This window comes from Cucurbita pepo, chromosome 11 (assembly GCF_057944985.1).
Source record: "Cucurbita pepo subsp. pepo isolate OVF chromosome 11, ASM5794498v1, whole genome shotgun sequence".
NCBI classification, from domain to species: domain Eukaryota; kingdom Viridiplantae; phylum Streptophyta; class Magnoliopsida; order Cucurbitales; family Cucurbitaceae; genus Cucurbita; species Cucurbita pepo.
Window position 1 is genome coordinate 17,304,336 of NC_141808.1, and position 21,950 is coordinate 17,326,285.

The following is a 21,950-nucleotide window of genomic DNA, read 5'->3' on the forward strand; positions in this document are numbered from 1 at the left end:
TTTAACATTTTCAAGCGCATACAATTTCAGTCAAATTTATCCTCCATTATTCGAATAAGAGGAACAAGTTTAAACATCATAAGAGTTCTGATCTCAAGCTGAAAAATAAAAAAAAGAAGCAATTTTTATTCTAGTTTCTGGCTGATTGAACTGCTTGCACAGTAGCGATTAGCTGGGCCATCACATTGGCATACTGAACCGCTGTGTGTTGAGAAGTATAGTAATCCGACAGTCCATATTCTGCAAAGTTGGGTTCTATGTGCATGAAACGACCAGGTAGGGAGCTTTTTGACATGGCTTCTTGCCATACCTCGAAAAACTCCTCCATCACCTGTTTTGATTTCTCCATTGAAGAAATTGGCAGATACTCAATCTGCAATATACAGGTTTAAACATAGGAATAGTGAACGGTCTCAAAGTGTTCAAAATGTTTCATTGGAAGAGCAACAAACAGCAGCCAAAAAGTATAACATGTGCACATTTTGACATACAGATTCTACTTGAATACGAGTCCTGCTTTCCAAATTCAACAGTCCTTCCAATATCATGTTCATCGTAATAGATTCGAAACAAATTACGGGATTGAATTGAGATTTGCTAGAGAAGTGTCAAGGTTCCAACTTCAGCATGAAAGCAAGCCATCTCAGAGACGTTTCAAATAAAGAACATGGCAAAATGTTTTTGAGACAAGAAAGCCATACATTTGAAATCGGCATTTTACTTTGCTTTATTTGTTTCAGGATGAGCACCACATTCGGGAATTGAGCCCAAGCAAAGGCTACATATTATAATCAAGCATCCAGGTGAACTGGAAGACACTTTCTAAACTTGATAAACTCTTTGGGAGGAATTTACTCAGAAAGCGTGAAGATCACAATAACGAACTTGCATAACTATGCCTACGTAGGCTTTTGCAAAGATATCCTTATCAGATCTCACTACTTCTCAACATAAGATCCTTCACTACAGAGCCTACTAATTAGTTATTTGATGCCTTTTCCTTCTACTTCATTGTTCTTGAGTTAAGAACAATGTTGAGGATTGTTGGGGGAGGAGTCCCACGTCGACTAATTAAGGGGTTGATCATGGGTTTATAAGGAACTACATTTTCATTGGTACAAGACATTTTGGAGAAACCAAAAGCAAAGCCACGAGAGCTTATGCTCAAACTAGACAATATTATACCATTGTGGAGAGTTGTGGTTCCTAACATGGTATCAGGGCATGTCAATAGAATCCTCAAATGTCGAACAAAGAAGTTGTGAGTCTCGAAGATGTAGTCAAAAGTTACTCAAGTGTCGAACAAATGGTGAAATTTGTTCGAGGGCTCCAGAGAAGGAGTCGAGCCTCAATTAAGGGAAGGTTGTTTGAGGGCTCTATAGACCTTAGGGGAGGCTCTATGATGTACTTTGCTCGAGGGGAGGATTAAGGAAATACATCTCCATTGGTATGAGGCCTTTTGGAGAAACTAAAGGCAAAGCCATGAGAGTTTACGCTCAAAGTGGACAATACCATACCATTCTGAGAAGTCGTGGTTCCTAACAAACAAACCACAGAGGCCAACAGCTCATAGGAAAAGAAACTGCTCGCTCAGATACAAAAACAAGACATTAAAAAAAAAAACCCAACAAGAAGAACGTGCAATAACATATGAGCAGAGTTGACATGAAAAGATGCAATGAGCCTTACCTCCATGACAATTCCTCTCAAATTCTCGGAATTGTTGGGAACAACTTTTCCCACTCTTAGTTGGAAATCCCCTAATTGGTACTGAAACCCCTACAAAACCAACAAGGCAAACTGTATGTAACCAAAGATTTATCCATCTCACACGACTATAAACAAAAGGGCAGAAGAACAGAGAGAAGATAGCTACAAAAATCAACTCCAAATTTGAATTTCTGGACATGGGGAAATGAAGAATGCATCAGAACTAGAAAAGCCTGGGTGGCCCAACCTCGAAATTGAGAGCAACGCGCAATTTGTAAGACTGCAGCTTCTCCATTATAGCCTGAATCGTAAAATCAGCTTCTAACACGATCCGTTGGCCACGAATTATGAGATAGTACTTGTTTGGTTGCTCCGGCACAGAAATTCCAAGAAAGTCGCGCGGGAACTCGCCCGCTGCTATGTTCGTATCTGTTGTTGACAGATTTAAGATTCATTTAGGTAATCAAATCCCGAAAAACGTCTCTACAAAAAGAATGCGATCACCTCTTAAGATGGGTTTGTAGAATGTAAGAGTAGCTTTCCACTTGCCCCCTTTAACGCCATGGATACTCTCAACACACTGCGAAACCTCGTTGAGTATCTGACTGTTAACAGTGCTGCCGGCATTCGGTTGCCAATGCAAAACCCTAATCAAAGGACAACGAAGAAAGTAGATCAATAAACAAATCCACAGGAAATAACGAGCACTTTTTTGATGGGGGTTTCTGGGGTTTTACCATTTTAGCGGCATACTTCCACCCGTACAAAGCCGCAGCAAAACAACGGAGATGAGGCGGTTCGGAGCAGATTAAGCACAATTTGCAACTTTCACAGAAAGCCCAATTGAAAGAATAAATACCCCTGCCAGCCCAAACTTGAGTCTTTGCCCGTTGCCATGCCCTTCGGGGATCCATACAATTCTACTGGATCTCAAAAAGAACAATAAACAAATAAATAAAAACATTTGTTCTCTGTTTAATGGACAGTGGAGGTGACAACGGTGGAACCTCTCTTCCAATATCTGAAGGGCCACCACTTTGACCATATGCTTTTACACTATTGCTTAGTCAAGTCTTTTCTTGTTAAATACCTTCAGAATTTAGGTCTTTAAACCATGTAGAGCTTCAAATAGTGGTTCTAAAAAATGGCAATCAAATCAATGTGGTTAAAGACAGCTTTTTTTCTTCCAAGTTTTCACAAATAAGAGAAATAGAGACAATCCTCTATTTCCCTTCTTGTTTTACTCCCACGACAAGCTACCAATTTGGCTCCATTTTAGCATGAAACTACAAGTAAACTGAAAAGGGTCACAAGCAAAATGAATCAAAACAGTTGCCTTGAGAGAAAGGAAGAGAAGAAAAGGTACATATTTGTCTAAGAGGAGTTGTTTGTGTGGGGCTGCATAGAGAGTGAGACAGGCGTAGGGTGCCCAGTTTCCATATCCTGCAGCTACATACTAATTGATTTGGAAGCTTTCCAACACTCTCAAAAAGGACCTTTCTCCTGTTTCTTTCTGTTTCTTTTTATAATGATACAAGTCCACCAGATATTGTTCTCTTCGGGTTTTCCCCCCTCAAAGTTTAACCTTTAGAGTTACACAGTGAAACCACGGAATTGATAATCTAGATAGTGTATTCTTTAAACTTTCCCTAAATCAAACTAAGATTAAGAGCTTATTTGGTATGCCTTTCTAAATGCTGAAAAAGTAGAAGAGAAAGGGGTGAGAGAGAGAGAAAGCAGGAATCAAGGTGGTCCGTTGGGGGCCCTCTCCCATTATTATTATTACAAGACAACAGACATAGAAGGTTGAGCCAAGCCCAGAAGACAGATGGCCAGGACGCTTACCTTAGCATTCTATCAGACCTCTCTGACACATCATTCATCATCTAACTATTTATGCATTGAAGTGGATGGGGCACACCGCATTCAAACACACTCTTTGGATCCTTTTTATGGAACTAACCACTGTTCTCTTCAACTTCAACTTGAACAAACATACAAACAAATCCACTTACCCTTCAACCCCATGCATACACTACCCTTTCATTTCTTTCACTTTACATTTTTGGACATTAGTCGTCAAAGAAAATCAATCAAACAAACAAACAAAACTTATTTGTAATGCATTTTGGTAACAGCTGGGTCATGGATCCCAAATACAAACCAAAAGTCTTTCCTTGTTTCTCACTAAATGCACAATGGAATCAGATAAAAAAGGTCATCAGTTTTCATTATGCTTATTGGAACTGAAAATGGAGGAGAAGTCATGCTGCGACGAGTTAAGAATAGACATTGAAAGCCGAGTTTCAGAAACTGCGCCAGTATTGGATGACTTATCATCCAAATCAACCCACGACTCCCTGTCTTCAGGAGACCATTCACCAAAGAAGTGATGCATAGTCTTCTCCGGTTTCTCCCTGTCCATCTTACTCTGCATCTCATTATATTTTCCCACCGCGTAGTAATGCTCGTCTTGCTTCACTTGCTTAGGGGAACCGCCAAAGCTCTGCAGCTGCAAGTAAGAAGAGTAGTCACCTTGTAAAGCTGAGCAGTTCTTGTGTCTGGGGGATGAGGAAGAACAACTCATTGTCAGAGGAGTTAGCTGCCAGGGATCTTCCATAGACGAAGCGGAGAAGCCTCTCATGTTCCCAGAATGTTCTTCCGATAGAAATGGATGCTTATCAACATCTTCCTTCCCCGCATAAACGTACCTATTTCTTCTTCTCGGTTACAAGAAGGTAAAATCATCAGTCAAGTCTCAAAACAAACAATCTCGGAAACAGAAAGAAGTGTTTTTGTGCATACCTGTAATCTGCAGGAGGGTCCAGAAGTAAGGATGGGTTGGAGTTGTGCTGCAAATGGGCAGAACCAGGGGGCCTAGAGAAGGAGCCATGTTGATAGAGAAAAGGGTGAGGAGGAGGAGTATTGAAACAAGAATGGGTATGGATTTCAGAGGGAAATGAGTTGGTGCTGAGTGAAGCGGTGGAGTTGTGGGTGATGGAGGAGATGGGTGGGGTAGATGGATTAGAGGTTAGAGCAGTTATTGTTGTTGTTGGTTTCAAAACTTCCACAGGCTTTCTTGAACGGTTTTTGCCTCTGTGCATATGTCTCTCACAGTATTTAGAATCTGGATATGCCTCTTTGGAGCATCTCCATTTTTTGCCGTCTGTTCTTCTGCACCTTCCAGGCTCTGGGTCGATTTTCCTCCCCGAACCCATCTGCACGAAGTTCCATCCAACTGCACACACACAATATAAACCCAAAACTTGGGCATCATAATGAATGATACGGGTCAAAACAGAAAAATAGGAAGTGTTACCGTCTGGATATTGGTGGGGAAAGAGCCTGGAAATGAAAGGAGTGTCCAAAGAGGATCTCTTCATGGCGTAGAGCAGATCAGGAGGGACAGGGATGCCGGAGACCATGTACTTGAAGATGAGGGCTTGGTGTTCTAGCTCTTGCCATTGAGCTGCAGTGAATGGGAGCCTGTTTCGTGCGCTCATATCTTGAGTTTTTCTTCAGTGAAGAAGAAGGAGAAATGTTGAAGGGCCAGGGAGGAGTGGAATAGGTATATTTATTTGAGGGACCATTGGGGGGTGCAGAATCTTGTGTGAATGTTTAAAACTAATGGTTCTGATTATAATGCCGGATGCTCACTCCTCAGTCCTCTGTTTCTTTCTCTCTCTGCTCATAATATTATGACTGCAACGCTCTGCAGCTTCCGGTTCTGCCTGCCAACCCTTGTCTCTGACATCTCTACGGAAATCCACAAGATAAAGGCAACTAAAATAATAAACAAAACAAAAGGAAAAGGAAATTTATTTACAAGCATGTATGAGACAGACTAAAAGAGTTGGAGTCTGAAGCTAAATGCCTGCCTGCACCTGAAAAACTTTGTACGCTTTAAGCTTTTACTGCAACTACCAACTCTGTTTACTTTTTCTGTTCATTTACCCCGGAGCTTCAGACTATATCCCACTGCCCCCCACTTACCGTTTTCCTTTTTCCTTTTTTCCATTACAACTGTCCCTTTCTTTTCCTTTGCGTTTTCCTTGGTTGCTTCATTTTAGCCTCTTGTTTTAGGATTAAACACCGATCGAGTTGACTGACAAACATTGGAAAAGCAACCGCATTTTGCCATTAGTTGATGGGGGTGTTGTTGAAATCCAACCTTTGTTTAATGCATTAAAAGTTGGATGTTTTCTATAAAACCAACCCAAACGCTGTCTCTGTCTCCCTTTGGGATATGTACGAAACAGGAGCAGAGCTCGAGGCATTCAGTCAAGCCAACCAGGTCTTTACTGTACCTTGCAATCCTCGAAACAAAAAAACGAAGCAAAGCAGTGGCTGTAATCTGTAATAAATATCATGCTTTGCTCTTTCCCTATCATTTTATTGTCTATGAAATACAGTCCACTTTCATCTACGTTTCTTAAAATGCTAAAACTACTACAAACATCCAATGTCGTAGAAATGTCGTAGAAACGAAGAAACCGGTGAGTATGAGGTGGAGACATTTCCTGCCTAGAAAATTGGAACTTATGGATTAAAAAGGAGAAGAAAATGAATCATTTGTAGTATATAAATTATACATCATTGAACTTGCGTTCATCAGTTCATGTGGTAGCGGGGATCATTCCTTCTGGAAGAACGAGAGAACGAGATCGGTATGCACAGAGAACAACTGTGTGTCCACAAAAAGCTGCTCACCACAATAGAGACAACAAATCACTTGTGTTAGCCAGTTTTCAAAAATATAAGATCAATACTCTAGAAAACCTATGCACGTGATTGACTACCTTCAAAAATGGCCGATCACGACTTGGGAACGACTCAATGAAGCTCTCCTTCAACAGTAATGAAACCTAACAGAACAAAACGATTAGCTATTAGTAGCCTATCACAAGTTCATACAACAAATCAAGTATATCCCCTACATGCTCATGAACCCAGTTTTGAACGCTCACTTTTCCTCGTTTAAATTGAGTCGTGCAACAATACAGTTCCTAATCAATGGATATCTATACAACCCAAGAAGGCAGCAAATGATTACAAATTGGCTAACAACTTCAAAAGAGATTGCAAACCCACCTTATCGTCATTCGATTGTACGTTAGTAATCGTATGTGAACGGAGGTTAGCACAGAGAGAGTCCAAGTATAATCTTAGCACTTTTAGGAAACCCCTGGCGGCTTCAACCTATAAGCAATGAACAAATTAAAAAAGAAATTTACGAAGACGCATATAACTGGGAAAAAACTTTCTTACCTGCACATCAGTGCATTCAAGCACTGGCCTCTTTCTCCCTAAATAACTTTCTCCAACTAGATCAGCGTGATACGGTCTTAACGATGAGAATAACTCCTTTTGTTTTGGCAGCTGAGGTATTGTTGAGGCCTTGACCTGTCATGTTCAATAGTAGTGCAAATCAAATGCCAATTCACAGCAAGCTAATAACTCAAAAAAGTTTGTATGAAGATCAAAATTCTGGAAAAATGTAGAGACCTGGTTCTTGTTCACATCAACCAAAATGGCATTGGTCAGCTTCGACTGTACTTCACTGGTTTTATTTTTCACACCGACCTACTTAAAAGTTCCCATATAAGTGATCAATCAGAAAAATACCAGAAATAGCTGTGAGAAACAACCAGAAACAAAATGCTTACTATGTAAGGAACAGGGGCATCCAAAAAGTCCAGCATATCATTTGGTAACACCTGAGTGATTATGTTCATGAATCATGACAGTTGAGACGTTCAGAAGCCAATAACACAAATATCTTCCAAAACAAGAGATAAATCACAGGACGATAATTATCAGAGAACAGAAATCATACTGGCATCAGCAAGCTTTGCCACTGGTAGGGACGAATCATAGGGATAATCGATAAAACTGAAGCAGATAGGATACCCTGCATGTTGTATGAGTTACTCTCACGTGCATATTAAATAACTTTCGCTAACGAGACCTCCAATCAACAGCCAAATTGAACACCCTAATCAGACCAGAACAAACACGATGCAAGAAAAATCATGTACCAGATTGGAACAAACGATCACGATCTGCTTCTCCAGCAGCACTCCAGCTAAAATTGATAAAATCTGTGGACAGATAAATTTATATGGCTCAAGTTGTCAGCAATATTAGTAACAATCAGTATTCCATCCCCCAGCCCCAGAAACTATGAGAAATGGGGGTCAGGGGTGACAACTCAAGGCTGCCCATATACTTACATGCTCGAGGCGTAAAGAACCACACATGCTTGCAACAGTCCATACTGATAAGGCATTTGCTTCTTCCTCTACCATGAGAGCGCCGTGTGCCTGAGAAATCAACAGGAGATAAAACTAATCATGCCGTAAAGCTAATCATGCCACAGAAGAGGGCATCGCTTTAACTTAAAAAGTGATTACCTCTGCTAATTCAAGACTTGTACTGCATGACCTTGGATCAATGGTCGAGCCAGCAACATGTAGAACTGTTTCACCTGATCTATAATACTCCAAGGGATGCAGGTGCTCCAAAGGATGAAACTTCACAGAACAGCCCCTAGCAGGGTAAGGCAACTGGTAATACTCGCATATGATTTGTAACGATCCATTCTTATTTTCCTGCAAATTCAAAAAAATTGAATTCTTAAAGAAAATGGCAAGAGAGGTACCTACAAAACCACAATTGTTAAATTTCTAGAACCTTGGCCCACTCAAGAATTTCAAGTAGGTCTGAGGAATCATCCTGGCCAGAAAACGATGCCTCCTCTGTCTCTGTGTCATCAGCATCACTCCTGAAATTTCTGTCTTCACTCGGAGACCCCTGAAAACTACATCATAGAAATTGAATGTTAAAAAAACCAGCTTAAAAATGAGTCAAACTCATTGCTGCAGTGTCACTCTGATTACGCTTAATGTAGAACATTTAACAAGTTGTTAATATTAGACAGAACGTTTTGAAACATTAATGTAAGTACAATAATCAGTTGTAATCATATACCTTGAGGACGAATCAGAGCTTTCATATTGATAATAACGGAGGAGAGGAAGAACCGCATTTGGTAAACGCCTATCAATCGCTTGATTGTTTCTTGTAAAATCATCAACATCGATATCATGATTTTCCTTATGTACAGTAACAGATTCTGTTTTGGCAGTAACGACCTCTGGTTCTCGATCGAGTGTGACAACTATATCATCACTAATGCCCTTTTTTAGACATTGAAAATTTCCATTGTGCATTTGATGCTCAAGATGAGTTTCATCACTCATTATTCCTTGAGAATATTCCTCTTTTCCCTCGTGTCTGTCTTCAGCTGCACTCTGATCTAAAGTCATGCAACCGATGTCTTCCGCCAAATCTTCTTCATTGCTCAAATTCTCTGTGGATTCCAAATCCAAAATACCAATACCTTTTGTTAATCTTTGCAGCCTTTCTTCGGTGAAGATGCTACAGGAAAATTAATAAAAAATAAACAAAAAAATAAAATATTAGAAAATTGACATAAAAAAACAATTTAGTTCACAATGAAAAGAAAAGAGGAAAAGCCATACATTCTCTTAAACTTCTTGAGAATGTATGTACTTAGTTTCGATATCATTAATCCAATTACCATCTTAAGCTATAACCGCCAACACAAGATTATCATTTGCATCCAAATTTCAATCTAAATGTTTCTTTTATTAACATCAAACCATTTCACATTGGAAGTTAAAGAATAGAAATTTTACTATCCAGTATCCACACACAAACAAAAGGTGGCACGAATTCCTAGCATATGAAAATGCCAACTCTCATATCAGTGCTCCCTGTGAAGCATTACAAAGGGAAATATAGATTTCAATCTGTAACCAAAACAACCAGAATTTTCGAGTATCCAAAAGCTCAAAGAAACCATTGTAGGTCTTTTTTCAGGGGGAGAAGAGAATCATTCTACATCTTAATATGGGGGAATATGGTATAAAAACATCAGAATGTTTGAGGTTCATACATATACCTATTCAACACACCAAAATGTAATTCGAAGAATGGCAAGCGAGATAGAATGCAATAGCATCTGCGTGTGGTTAGTATGTAACGGCTCAAGGATGAGTAGGAAGGTGCTTTCTCAGATGCAGAAAGCAACCCAGATGGTTTCTGCACTAATTCTTCAACTAAAACACAGCATCCGTACAATGTTGAATCATCAGCAACCTGCAAAGCATAGTTTGCAAATGAGTGTTGTAGTTCCCTTACAGCTTTAGTTTTGCACTATTGCTTTGTGGCCTGTACTTTAGGGGTCCTATTTCAAATTCACTCTATGAATGTAAGGCGAACTTTTCCAATCCAATGGGGGAACAATTATGATGAAAATATGTAAGGTAGGAAGTACATAATTGTAACCCCCACTCGCATAGGAGAGTTAACAATTGAAATTTCATAGTACCTGTAAGCGGAATACAAATGAGAGGTCACTTTGCTTGAAGTGTTCCTGCAAATGCAACATAACGATTGGGACAAGTTACTAATACGTGTAGCTACAGCATGGTGACTCAAGTTAGAACAGAGATCTTTATTCAAACGCTAGTGTGCTAATTATATTACCAATGACAGAAACATGGTTGTGTTCTTAAATTATCCTCGAAATTTACACAGCTAATTGCCAAAATAATTAAAGACAAACTGATCTAAACTCCAATAAATATACTCTGTTTCTTTAAGTATTAAGCAACACTACCATGGATGCTCCTGCCAATTCATTTAATTTTGTGTTTAAAGTTCCAACCCATTTTCCAAAAAGAAAGTACCTGCCCAAGAAGAATCTCGTTCAACTCACTCATGGAAGGAGTTTTTTCGACAGCGTGAACCTGTAGTCACAAGATGAAAACTTAGGGAAGAAAGAAAGTGATCTGAGACTCTAAAGAACAATTTAGGAAGCAAGCAGACAATAGTGCTGCTAAGAAAACACTTTTTTTTGGAGTTCCATTGATATGGTGAAATGTAAACAAGAAATCCTATCATGTTGTTGTAACGGCCCAAGCCCACTGCTAGCAGATATTGTCCTCTTTAGGCTTTCCCTTTCGGGCTTCTCCTCAAGACTTTAAAATGCGTATGCTAGGGAGAGATTTCCAAACCCTTATAAAGGGTGTTTCGTTATCCTCCCCAACCGACGTGGGACATCACAGTTGTAATTACAAGGGACAGTTCCAATGAGCAGCTAGAGTGGATAAGTTTTAATTACAAAAAGGTTAATTTAACTCTCTCCATGAAAGAACAAGGAACGTAATGGAATCAAGAAACTTAGGAGTGTCTCATTTCTTGTAGGTGAAGATGTGATCATTCCACTCAAGCAGCACCATATCTACTTTTTCTTTTTAATGCACCAGATGGTAAATAATTGTGAAACAATGCACCTATCTATTTTTTAAAATGTGCATAATACATAAGAAAAGATTCAACAAGAAACCAACCTCCACACCTCCTGGAAAGCAGAATGAAAGAAGGTCCTTGTACTTGCACGGTAACTGTTTCTCTGGAGGGTAAACAAAAAGGACCTGACAGGGGATGAAAAATTCATAACTAAAGCAACGCAGGCAGGAAGGTCTTATTGATTTGTAGGACAAGTTTAAACCCACCTGTGGTTCAAGATGTGGTTCCACCCGAGATTGACTCTGACTATTATTAAGAGCAGTTCGCACTCTCCCGGAACCTTCAGACTTCCTTGCAACATACTGCCTCTGAAGTGCTTGAATGTCACAATTAGGGTGCAGCCCAACAACAACCATGCTCTCAAAAATCCTAGTCGGCTCCTTCTGAGATCGATGGTCCTGAAGTTTGGAGAAAGCTCAGACACGCAGCAAAAGATATGTTGGTGGAAAGCAATTGAGAAGAATGAAAAAAGCTAACCAAGTACTGCAGCTGGAAATTGGCCCATTGACGCTTCTGGGTAGTGAGAACTTCAGGATTGTAGGTTCCTGCAGTTTTGACTTGCGGAGGACTAGAAAAGCCTTTAAGAACTTTATTAACTTGACGCTGCAATCTCTGGAGTGGACTGTTGGTATCGTCGCCTTTTGAAGAATATATAACAGAAGGACGAGGAGAGCGAGCCTCGGATGCGGCAGCAGCAGCGGCAGCAGCCACAGCTCTTGCAACATCTTCAGTCGTCTGGAGGAAAAGTGAAGCACCCCAACGTGTGCTCCCTGTCTCTTCCTTCGTATCCATAACTAAAACCCTTCTCCCTTCTCCCTTCTCCTCTCCTCCTACCCAAATATGCAACGTTTTAGCATAAAACAAACAATTACACGATTCTAAACAACACCCAATTTTACTAGGGATTGGGAATACGACTCCACACAGTGAATGAAATAAAGCTTTGCTGATGTACCCAAAAGCCACGAAGATATCCCCCTTTTTTGCACCGAACGTGAATCCCAAGCCGAACTTGACTGAGAAAGTGCCACAACAGAACCGCCTGATTCAATTTTCACAAATTACCCTCCTAAAGAAACTCATTGAATTCGCCGAAACCATTATTTGAAAATTCAAAAACCAAAACACCAGGAATATTCTTCGATTGTTGTATAAGAGAAATTAGCATCCAAAGCAAAACCCGAACATAATCAGAAGCCGAAAGGAAAACAAAAAGAAACGAACCTTTGACGATGCCCCAATAAAGAATTGAAGAGGGAAATCGTTTAGACGGCCATAACAAAGCTATGCTCCACTAAGCGGTCAGCGAAGGAGAAGAAGATAGAGAAAGAAGATGGCGGAGGGCGAGGGAAGGGAAATTGGGTACACAGTAATATTATATTTAATTTAATTAGCTGAATAAATTTTATTGATTTAGTAAAAGAAGAATAAAGGAAAGCAATCAAGGTTTTCCCTTTCCTCTACGAGTATTGAGACGAACAAAATAAGGAAGGGGAAAAGAAAACGTTTTTTAATCTTTTCTTCAGAGATGCAACGAAGGGTGGGTTTGTTCTTGCCGGTTGCATCCGAAGGCGTTCCATTCGAAGGAGAAAAAACAAGGAAATTCAATTAAGTAACAAAATTTCAATCGTTTTCATCACTGTGAAACCTCCCTTAAGGAAGATTCTAAATAATTAAAGCTTTAATTCCGTAAGGGTTTCATTTTATTTTGATAATTTTGTGATCACACTTGAAATTATTTAATTTTAGGAGATAAACAAGGGATGATAGTGAATGCGATAAAAGGGCTCCACTTCCTTAGCGGACCATGGCTTGCCTTATTTAATGACCCGAATCATTGTACCACCATTCTTGGCACGTTTAGTAAAAACATGCGTTATACGTTGGATCTTAGAATGGATTTGAGCTTGGTTGTTGTCTCGAAGGCCCAATAGAAGAGGGAGGCGTTGCGAGGAACGGCGGGAGCCATTGGAGAAGCCTGCAGGAGCTTGAAAGAAAGAAGGAAAGAAAAAGAATGATGATGGGCATGAAACAATCATTATTGAAAGCATGCGCAGAGAGACAACCCCAGTGCCAGCGCACATGTCATCCCAACGCGCAGATTTCCAACATTGGGTATGACTTTTGAGTGTCCAGACACGTCTCTTTTCACAATAATTGGTGCCTTTGCTTTTCATTTGGCTATTCCAAACAGTATCACTTAGCAACCAAAGGATGTTTGATTTGGAACCACCGGATTCCCAATTTCCTGCTGCTATCAAATATTAGTCTCTTTGGGGTTTTTCTTTCGAGCTTCCCCTCAAATTTTTAAAATGGATCTTGGCTGGCTGGTCTGGAATAACAAATCGATCCATCTTCTAGTCAACAACACTGAATCAAATCTATCTAAACCAGAGTACTCAGAATCAATGGAAAATATCAGAGTGGTACCAAAATGAAAGTTTATTGAGAATATGGTATCATTGTTCTGTATTTATGAATTGTAATGCAGTTCCATTCAGTATCTGTATTACCCCTTAGGGGGCAGGTTGGATACATGCTACAATTGCTTGCGTTTCTATGGTATACTCAACGATCATAACCGCAACAAGCTCGATTAAATCTGACCTGATGTCGGCCTCTCGACGATGAAGTATTCTCTAACCAGAGACCTTTCCAAAATTTGAAAGTTTACAACGGTCGCTGTCGGTGGGGACGTGCCCAAATAAATAGTTAAACCTTTAACCTCTTCTTATGGAGTCGGAGGAGTCGAAGAGAATATAAGCCAATCCTTTTGGCCTCTACTTTTCTGTGGTTTTATCACAAATGCATCCTGGATAGGGGTTTGCATAAAAACTCTCCTCCAACTTTGGGAATTCTCCAGCCAATCTAAGATATGGAGCCCCGGCTCGATTTTTATGAAGCGCTTTCACTTTCGAACTGAATTTTTTCCACGATATCTTTCCTTCATCGAGGTTATCGACAAGTTTGACGAAATTCTCCCTGCGCCAACAACATTACGAAAACTATCATGCACTGTGAAGGGATTGAATGGGGTAGTTGAAGTTAAAAAGTTGTAAGATTACTTGTCTGGACTTATGGTCTTCTTGAAGCCCTCAAAACGCCTGTGACCTTGAATTGCCTTCGCCATATTGCCATCATATGTATAGATAAAAACATCGCTTTGAAGGGCTACGACGTAGTCGATGCCAGCTAACATGTTCTGGTGATTCTTGAAAGGATTCAACTCATCTTCTGTGGAGAGTGTAGAATGGGAATATATATTGGGGAAATGATCCTTAAGATATTGCATACTTCCATTTCCATAAGCCTCACCAGCTACCAAATATATTCTGGTGCTGGAAGGAAAACCCAAGCCTCTGAGCAAAAGAGAAGTCTCCCTTGGGGTCAGCGGGCAGCCACCGAGCAACCTTCTCTCCGTCCCGTTGATTTCCTTCTCTTTCCAATGGGCAACTTCATAACGCATTCTACGCAGCTCATCGTCTTCGGCTGTTGTCAAATTATGACTGCAGCCTGTAAATGCCAGCATATCCTTCTCATACCTATAATAACAAGAACATGGTATCATTTTATGATCTTGTTCCGTAGCAGACGAAGAATATACAAAAGGTAAACGTTCGAGGAAAATTTTGGAAGCTTATCAAACGCAACGCTTGCCTCAAATGAAGAGCAATATAAAGGCTTCCATTCTGTCGCATTCTAGAGACCAAGGTGTTCCCCAGCTCTTCAATTGGAGCTGAATATTTTAACGCTTCGAAATTGACACGACATCTCAACTTCTGTATAGAACTCGAGAGACCATTGTTAGCCAGCCGGGAATCCGTGTGAGTAAAATACATCACCTTATGCTGCTTCAGCAGTGGTAGGACCTCTGCTTTATAGTAACCAGTCTGATAGGAATTAAAGAGTTGTTACACGTACAGTCGACAAGCTGAAGTGTTTAAATTGGATTAAGCTACATTACACTAAATGAAACATGCCAAGAAGAAGAAGAAAAGAATCTCTGTAACGGCCCAAGCCCACCGCTAGCAGATATTGTCCTCTTTGGGCTTTCCCTTTCGGACTTCCCCTCAAGGTTTTTAAAACGCGTCTGCTAGAGAGAGGTTTCCACACCGTTCTCCACCCCAACCGATGTGGGATTTCACAATCCCTTTCTAAACCATTCAACATACAAATACACAACAAAAGGTTTGATCTTAATGAATGACGCAAACAAGATAGTTAGATCCTTAAAACATGGCTCATTTCGTGTTGCTAGAATACAACGATAAACAATCAAAACATGGTTAAGAATGACGACCTTGGACCAAGAAATTGGTGTTTTGTTGAAGGGCACTAATTCGGCGTACGCGGGTGGTAGTGTCTCTACTATATGAACATCGTTCTCCAATGTCTGAAGAAAGTGTTGCCAATTGAACAGATCTTTAAAGCCACTACAAACACAGATATCAACTCAGTTATAACACATTGATGCCAAGTCCAGCATTATTCACATAAAAGATGTGTGCAAGCTTCGAGATATTAAAACATTAACATGATAGCAACGAAACCTTTCATCTGCCCAATAAGACTTATGATCGAGCGAAGGAAGGACGAGCACTGCTTTCATAACCTTTGCAATCACAACCATATCACAGATCTACACCATAGAAAGATATCAGAAAATAGTTGGTTTTTAAAATAGCCTATGACACTAGAAAGCAGAAGAGCTAGACCCCAAATCTCATCTGATTCAAGCCACCATTGGCATTTACGAGAATGTATCCATTCGTCTTCGCATCTAGCTCTGCAGAAATAGAGAAAATGGAAGGCGATAAACTTAAAGCCTAAATTTATAAACACTATTTACACGTTCCAACGAAAATGGACAAGCAACTATTTGTAGATTAGCAGAACATACTTTTGTGGCGCCTTCCCTCGTCGATGCAAGGAGCAAAATTCTCGCTGTCGGGTTTCGTCCAGATTTCTGAATACTGCAATCAGTTTGATAGGGTAAGAAATATTTCAATTCTCATCCATCTGGTCTTATTGTTTATAATAAGATCAACAAAAACCAGATGGAGTTAATGAGCGAATCATAGAACTTTTTAATCTCGGGTTCCTCACTTACCTCCACACCATTTTGACTCCCGACTACACGTGATTCCATCATCGGAGTTCGCTCCATACTACTTTCCCCTTCCCTATATCTAAGATTATGAGATTTCTGATCCACTTGATTTCTACTTGTAATGGAGTCGGGTTTATCCTATATAAAGGATAAAATGTTTAGGTAAGAAGAGCTGTGGATCAAGTATGGTAAACAGACACATATATTCGATCCCACTTATGTTTCTCATTCTTAACATGGTATCAAAGCATCAACTGGAAAAATAGAGGCTTGCACATAAAGTAAACAAGTCAAAACTATAAATTTCGATCAACCTGATGTGATTCGTTGGTCTCGATGACTGATCCAAACCAACCATTCATGCAGATCTTGAGAATACCCAGAAACAAGCAAAGACCACAGAACATCATGAACATCAAATGTCCCAGTTTCCTTTTCTCCCTTAGCCTAAAGTCCAGAGAAACAAAACCAGGATTTAACAAACTTTTAGCAGCAACACCCCCGTGAGTTCTCTGGCTAACATGTTGACCTGTCTTCCGTTCCAAACCGGATTCAAAGCCATCCACTAGAACCGTGCTTCTGAAAGCTTCTGATCTGGGTGAGTTCACAGGAAGATCAATCTCATGATGGCTACTAAGCCCATTATTTTGGATGGTGTTCGAATTAGTGCCATTATTAATGTCATTGCTGTTGTTGTTACGCTTGAAGGAGTGTGCACGACGAGTTATAGGACCCGAGAACCGTGGGCTGTTGACCCGTTGAGAAACGCCATCGTTGCTGTTGTGGTGGCGCTGTGGAACCATGATCTCTGCCCCCACCCCTAAAGTTGATTATAGTTATGATATCACCATCAAACAGCAAGAACAACTTTGGAGCCTCTTGCTTGCAGTCTCTTCTGCAGCATTCAACACAACACTTCAAAACTGGCAAACCCCACTTTCGATGATCTGATTACCAATGGATATAAATATGCCTATGCCCACAAATTGAAAACAAGTACAAGTTAATGCATATAACCAAAAACAGAGGACAAAATGTAAGAGAGACTAAAAGATATACCCCCTCTTCGATTTGCTTCTTCTCAATCTAACCTGAACAGCCCCTTTTCAAGTTGCGGCAACCCCTCCACCAAATCTCATACTTCATTCATCAAAACCACTACACAACCCTTAAATTATTGATCAAAGCTAATCTAATTATGTTAATACAAAGCCTTGAAGACAGATGCATACCTTGGGTCGGCGATAAGAATACGAATGAGACGAAGGGATCACAGAGAGAGAATGGTTTAGGAGCACTAATGGAGGATGCCCAGTATGGATTTTGGAGAGTGGGGTCTGAGGAAATGGACTGAGGTCAGACCCTGACCCTTCCAGGAAATCAGCTTAGATCTTTTTTTTTTTTTTTTTTTTTTTTTTAATAGCTTATTTAGAAAAGAATTATATTTATGATTAATAAATTGAAGGCTCTCATACTGTCAAAGTTTCTAGCATTAAATCTGGAGCTGTGACTCGCTGGAGTCATCATCCAACCCTAATGAAACAATTTGTTTTCCAGTTCGGATTTAAAGGGATTTGTCCAATTTTTTATATGTTTAACCCAAGATCGCATCTAAAAGAAGGGATTGGAGAACGAACGCAAGCTGGCTAGTTGACCCATTTCGATCACACCGGCCGCTGAATTTGACTCCATCACTGGATACTAAAACTCATTTGTCAATGGGGCCAACGCCTAATATAGCCACCCACGCCCAAAATATTATCTTAAACAAACTCATCCATTCAACAATTAGTTCGGGCTTAAATCCACCTCTTTCGGGGCCCAATATCCTTACTGGCACATCGCCTCGTGTCTACCCTTTTGAGGGAGAGCCTCCTCGCTAGCACATCACCCCGTGTCTGTTGTCCTCTTTGAGCTTTCCTTTTAGACTTCCCTTCAAAGTTTTCAAAACGCGTATGCTAGGTAAAGGTTGTTGCCCCTTTGTTTTGTTCTCCTTCTCACCCAACATGAGATATCACAACATCCGTCTTAAATAAATGAGAAAGAAACATAAAACTCGCCATTTATTTCATTCCAATATATATTTCCTTGGGATTTTACACTAGTCAATAGTGACGAATGAACCCCTCTTTAAATCAATGAGGAAGAAATTGATGTTAAGAAAATGGGGAGAGTGGCCAGTTTGGGCTATAGATACAGCGGCCCTGATCTTCAACTCCCCGGCCCAAAGCGAACCCACCTGAGCTGAACGCTTAAGAAAATGTTAAACAAAAGAAAATGAAAAACCCTAAACGCAGGAACCCGGATGTCGTCCATTCATACGATTAGCAGCTTTCTCCCATCGAGATTTTGTTCGAGGTTTTGCGGTATCATCTTCAGGGCTGCACATTGATTGGAATTCAAAGTCCCGTGTTCGGTTCCGGGTTTTACTTCTTTTGCAAATCAACCAGCATTTTTATGGAACACTGTTAAAGTATCCCAGCTTCGGTCGATCTCATCTTTCTTGATTGGACGAATGGATTTCATATTAGTTATGCGTGCTAGATTGGATATTTCATTCATTCCATGAAGAGTAGAGAGTGGAAGCAAGAATCAGTCACACAATCTGAGGGACCGAACAGAATACCTGGGTGTAAACGAGCAAGGATTGTGATTGAGAATATATGGGAAGATAGAGCAGAGCCCAGTGATGGCGTGGGGCTGCAAATGACCCTCTTGTTCTTCTCTAGCCGTGCCTACAGGTTTCGAGCCTCCAATTTCTTCATTGCCCAGTTTTACAGCATTGCAGACGGAGTATCCCGCGCTCGACCTTTTTGTGATAGAGAGGTAATCCGAAACCCGGAGGCTTGGTTAGTGAAGGTTGTTTGCACTCTCTTTTTTCGATCGCATTCCCTTAATGCTTGCTTTGGTTATCTAAGTAGAAACTTGAACCCTTCAATCGCTTTCGAGGTTATTAAGCGGTTTAGAGATCCATTATTAGGTTTGAAGTTTTTTGAGTTTAGTAGAACACACCTGAGCATTAACCATACTTTTAATACCTATGATTTGCTCGTGAGGAATCTCTGTCAAATGGGTCTCAACGATTCTGCAAAAACTGTGTTCGATTGCATGAGGACTGATGGGATATTGCCGGATAGTTCCATAGTAGAAATTTTGGTGTCTTCATACGCTCGATTGGGGAAGTTAGATGCTGCCAAAAATTTTCTTGATGAGATTCACTGTTATGGTATTAAAGTGAGTCCTTTTGTATACAATAACTTTTTGAATATGTTGGTCAAGCAGAACCAAGTAGATGAAGCTGTCTTGCTATTCAGAGAGCACTTGGAACCATATTTTACTCCAGATGTTTACACCTTCAATATACTAATTAGAGGATTGTGCAGAATAGGAGAAACCGATAAGGCGTTTGAGTATTTACAGAATATGGAAAATTTTGGTTGCTTTCCTGATATTGTTTCATATAATACGCTTATAAATGGGTTTTGTAGAGTTAATGAGGTTAGTAAGGGGCATGATTTGTTAAAAGAAGTTCAGTCAATAAAAGGGGTTTCCCCAGATGTTATAACGTACACATCGATTATATCTGGCTATTGCAAGTTGGGTGACATGAGGGCAGCTTCTGAGCTTTTTGATGAGATGGTTAGTTCTGGAATCAAACCCAACGACTTCACTTTCAATGTTCTCATTGATGGTTTTGGTAAAGCTGGAGAAATGAGATTGGCTTTGGCCATGTACGACAAAATGCTTCTTCTCGGCTGTCTACCAGATGTGGTTACGGTCACTTCCCTGATTGATGGCTATTGCCGGGCGGGTGAAGTGAATCAAGGTTTGAAGCTCTGGGAGGAGATGGAAGTAAGAGACCTGTCTCCAAATGTTTATACCTATGCTGTTCTCATTAACGCTCTCTGTAAGGAAAATAGAATACAAGAGGCAAGAAATTTTTTGAGGCATTTGAAATTGAGTGAGATTGTTCCTAAACCATTTATTTATAATCCTGTGATTGATGGGTTTTGCAAGGCTGGGAAGGTGGATGAGGCAAATGTCATAGTGGCTGAAATGCAGGAGAAGAGATGCCGCCCAGACAAAATAACATTTACCATCCTAATTATAGGCAACTGTATGAAAGGGAGAATGGTGGAAGCAATTAACATTTTTTATAAGATGTTGGAAACCAAGTGTATTCCAGATGAAATAACTATTAATTCTTTGATATCTTGCCTTCTGAAGGCTGGAATGCCTGATGAAGCCTCTCAAATCAAGCAAGCTGCTTTCGAAAACCTGAACTTCGACTTGTCATCGTTGAAGAATCCACTTACAACAAAATCTTCATGTGTGCCAGTTGCTATTTGATAAGGTCTGTTGTGGAAGTGGACTAATAATTTTTTTGGCCTGAACCGATTTGGAAACGCTCTCTTCTTGTGCATCAACTCACAAGAAAAGCAAGTGAAGGACGAGACAAGCAGCCTAACAGACGGTTAGTACATTTACGATGACTCTAGTTTCTCGAGACTGAATGTGAAATGGTACCTATGGTGTTTTTTTTTTTCTTTTATTTTGTTGGAGAACCAGTATTTCTTCCCTTCATTTGTTCTATTCCGTTTGGTAGGCGCACTCTATGTAGACTAGAAATGATAGACACCAAGATTTCTTCTTTTTGCTTATGAAAGGATCTTGAGCGTATAGTGAGTCGAGAAATATACAGGGAGAGGGAGATACATAGGATATCCCACATTGGTTGGAGAGGAGAACGAAACACTCTTTATAAGGGTGTGGAAACCTTTCCCTAGCAAACGCGGGGAAGCCCGAAAGGAAAAGCTCAAAGAGAACAATATTTTCTAGCGGTGGGCTTGGGCCATTACAGGTCTTTTCTTTCATTATCATTGCTGTGCGAGTTATTAATGTTTCTGTTGCTTATTTGGACTTGCAGGCCAGTAGTAGTTGGAGTTACCCCTTGAAGGGTTTAAACCTCGCTGTCGGAATCCAACAATAATGGCTGCCATGCAGTTTGTTTGAACACGCCGATCAAAGGTCAAACCTTGGGATTTATAGCACTTGATCTCACACTGTTTTCATTATTTTTATCATTGTTGGTGATTCTGGGTGAGTAATAGGGTTAGTGACTTGAAGAAATGCAGATGAGCACAGACCCTCCCATTCTTTAATCTTGTGGTTTAAGAGAGGAAAACAATGTTGGGGTTGACATAGGCTTTTGGTCATGTACAGGACATCATTTCCTTTTGCCTTCTAAAATTATGTAAAATAAATACAAGGATTATCTTTGAACACAAGTATTAACGGGGTGGTGTTATGGCCCGTTTTGAATGAGATTTCATGTTAAAGATGTCCATTTAAGCTGTCGGGACTAAAGGTACAGAAATTTCTTGTTAAACGGAGATAGGGATAGCTTTCTATCTATTAGCTAGACGGGGTTGGAGATGGAGATTACATTGCTCGTTACCAACCCGAACCCCCTGTGAAAATGAGAAGGCTTTTTTTCTCGTGTGGAAATTCTATTTTCAAGTTTTTAAAAATTTTATTTTAAAATTCAAACTTGTTTTTAAGCGTCAAATTTGAAGCCAATGTGAGAGCAAAATATTTAGGCTGAATGTAATGGAAATCAAAAGGCAGAAGGGTTCCTTCTGTTGACCGTGGAAGTGGTGGCGGCGGCGGCGGCGGCGGCGGCGGCGGCGGCGGCTAACAGACGGATATGTTGATGACTCTACCGCCGTTT

The 21,950-nt window shown here is 40.3% G+C and overlaps 5 protein-coding genes across 14 annotated transcripts; 1 reads left to right on the forward strand and 4 right to left on the reverse strand.

Moving 5' to 3' along the window:
- Positions 1–24: 24 nt before the first annotated feature.
- On the reverse strand, positions 25–2,618 carry LOC111805881 (mediator of RNA polymerase II transcription subunit 20a-like). Its single transcript, XM_023691162.2, has 5 exons — positions 2,448–2,618; positions 2,215–2,357; positions 1,958–2,139; positions 1,690–1,779; positions 25–373 (listed from the first exon to the last, which is right to left on the reverse strand). Exons 1-5 carry the CDS (start codon positions 2,459–2,461, stop codon positions 131–133), a joined length of 672 nt encoding a protein of 223 aa, XP_023546930.1. The 5' UTR covers positions 2,462–2,618; the 3' UTR covers positions 25–130.
- An 831-nt stretch (positions 2,619–3,449) lies between these two features.
- On the reverse strand, positions 3,450–5,913 carry LOC111805878 (growth-regulating factor 5). The gene is made up of 3 exons (XM_087127999.1): positions 5,030–5,913; positions 4,516–4,948; positions 3,450–4,430 (listed from the first exon to the last, which is right to left on the reverse strand). The coding sequence occupies exons 1-3, from the start codon at positions 5,211–5,213 to the stop codon at positions 3,932–3,934; spliced, it is 1,116 nt and encodes a 371-aa protein (XP_086984125.1). The 5' UTR covers positions 5,214–5,913; the 3' UTR covers positions 3,450–3,931.
- A 152-nt stretch (positions 5,914–6,065) lies between these two features.
- LOC111805877 (DENN (AEX-3) domain-containing protein) lies at positions 6,066–13,262 on the reverse strand. 4 transcript variants are annotated; one of them, XM_023691151.2, is made up of 20 exons: positions 12,334–13,258; positions 12,065–12,125; positions 11,587–11,939; positions 11,316–11,507; positions 11,151–11,234; positions 10,488–10,547; positions 10,127–10,171; positions 9,698–9,894; positions 8,701–9,150; positions 8,404–8,530; positions 8,124–8,321; positions 7,944–8,033; positions 7,749–7,811; positions 7,547–7,621; positions 7,377–7,427; positions 7,216–7,293; positions 6,979–7,113; positions 6,802–6,909; positions 6,510–6,575; positions 6,066–6,412 (listed from the first exon to the last, which is right to left on the reverse strand). In XM_023691151.2, the coding sequence occupies exons 3-20, from the start codon at positions 11,899–11,901 to the stop codon at positions 6,344–6,346; spliced, it is 2,403 nt and encodes an 800-aa protein (XP_023546919.1). In that variant the 5' UTR covers positions 11,902–11,939; positions 12,065–12,125; positions 12,334–13,258; the 3' UTR covers positions 6,066–6,343. The 4 variants fall into 4 exon arrangements, 3 of the variants coding, with proteins under 3 accessions (XP_023546919.1, XP_023546917.1, XP_086984119.1); XM_023691149.2 differs by having other exon boundaries at positions 12,065–12,151; positions 12,334–13,257; XM_087127993.1 differs by having other exon boundaries at positions 11,587–12,125.
- Positions 13,263–13,533: 271 nt separating this feature from the next.
- LOC111805691 (O-fucosyltransferase family protein) lies at positions 13,534–17,642 on the reverse strand. 6 transcript variants are annotated; one of them, XM_023690865.2, is made up of 11 exons: positions 17,452–17,642; positions 17,279–17,359; positions 16,534–17,192; positions 16,220–16,357; positions 16,010–16,082; positions 15,825–15,895; positions 15,660–15,748; positions 15,410–15,542; positions 14,767–14,999; positions 14,175–14,651; positions 13,534–14,091 (listed from the first exon to the last, which is right to left on the reverse strand). In XM_023690865.2, the coding sequence occupies exons 3-11, from the start codon at positions 17,020–17,022 to the stop codon at positions 13,890–13,892; spliced, it is 1,905 nt and encodes a 634-aa protein (XP_023546633.2). In that variant the 5' UTR covers positions 17,023–17,192; positions 17,279–17,359; positions 17,452–17,642; the 3' UTR covers positions 13,534–13,889. The 6 variants fall into 6 exon arrangements, with proteins under 6 accessions (XP_023546633.2, XP_023546629.2, XP_023546628.2 ...); XM_023690861.2 differs by having other exon boundaries at positions 16,534–17,166; positions 17,279–17,377; XM_023690860.2 differs by having other exon boundaries at positions 17,279–17,377.
- Positions 17,643–18,458: 816 nt separating this feature from the next.
- LOC111805847 (Pentatricopeptide repeat (PPR) superfamily protein) lies at positions 18,459–21,566 on the forward strand. Of its 2 annotated transcripts, none has more exons than XM_023691098.2 (2): positions 18,459–20,336; positions 20,447–20,693. In XM_023691098.2, the coding sequence occupies exons 1-2, from the start codon at positions 18,785–18,787 to the stop codon at positions 20,458–20,460; spliced, it is 1,566 nt and encodes a 521-aa protein (XP_023546866.1). In that variant the 5' UTR covers positions 18,459–18,784; the 3' UTR covers positions 20,461–20,693. The 2 variants fall into 2 exon arrangements, with proteins under 2 accessions (XP_023546866.1, XP_023546864.1); XM_023691096.2 differs by adding an exon at positions 21,147–21,566 and having other exon boundaries at positions 18,469–20,693.
- The last annotated feature ends 384 nt before the right edge of the window (positions 21,567–21,950 follow it).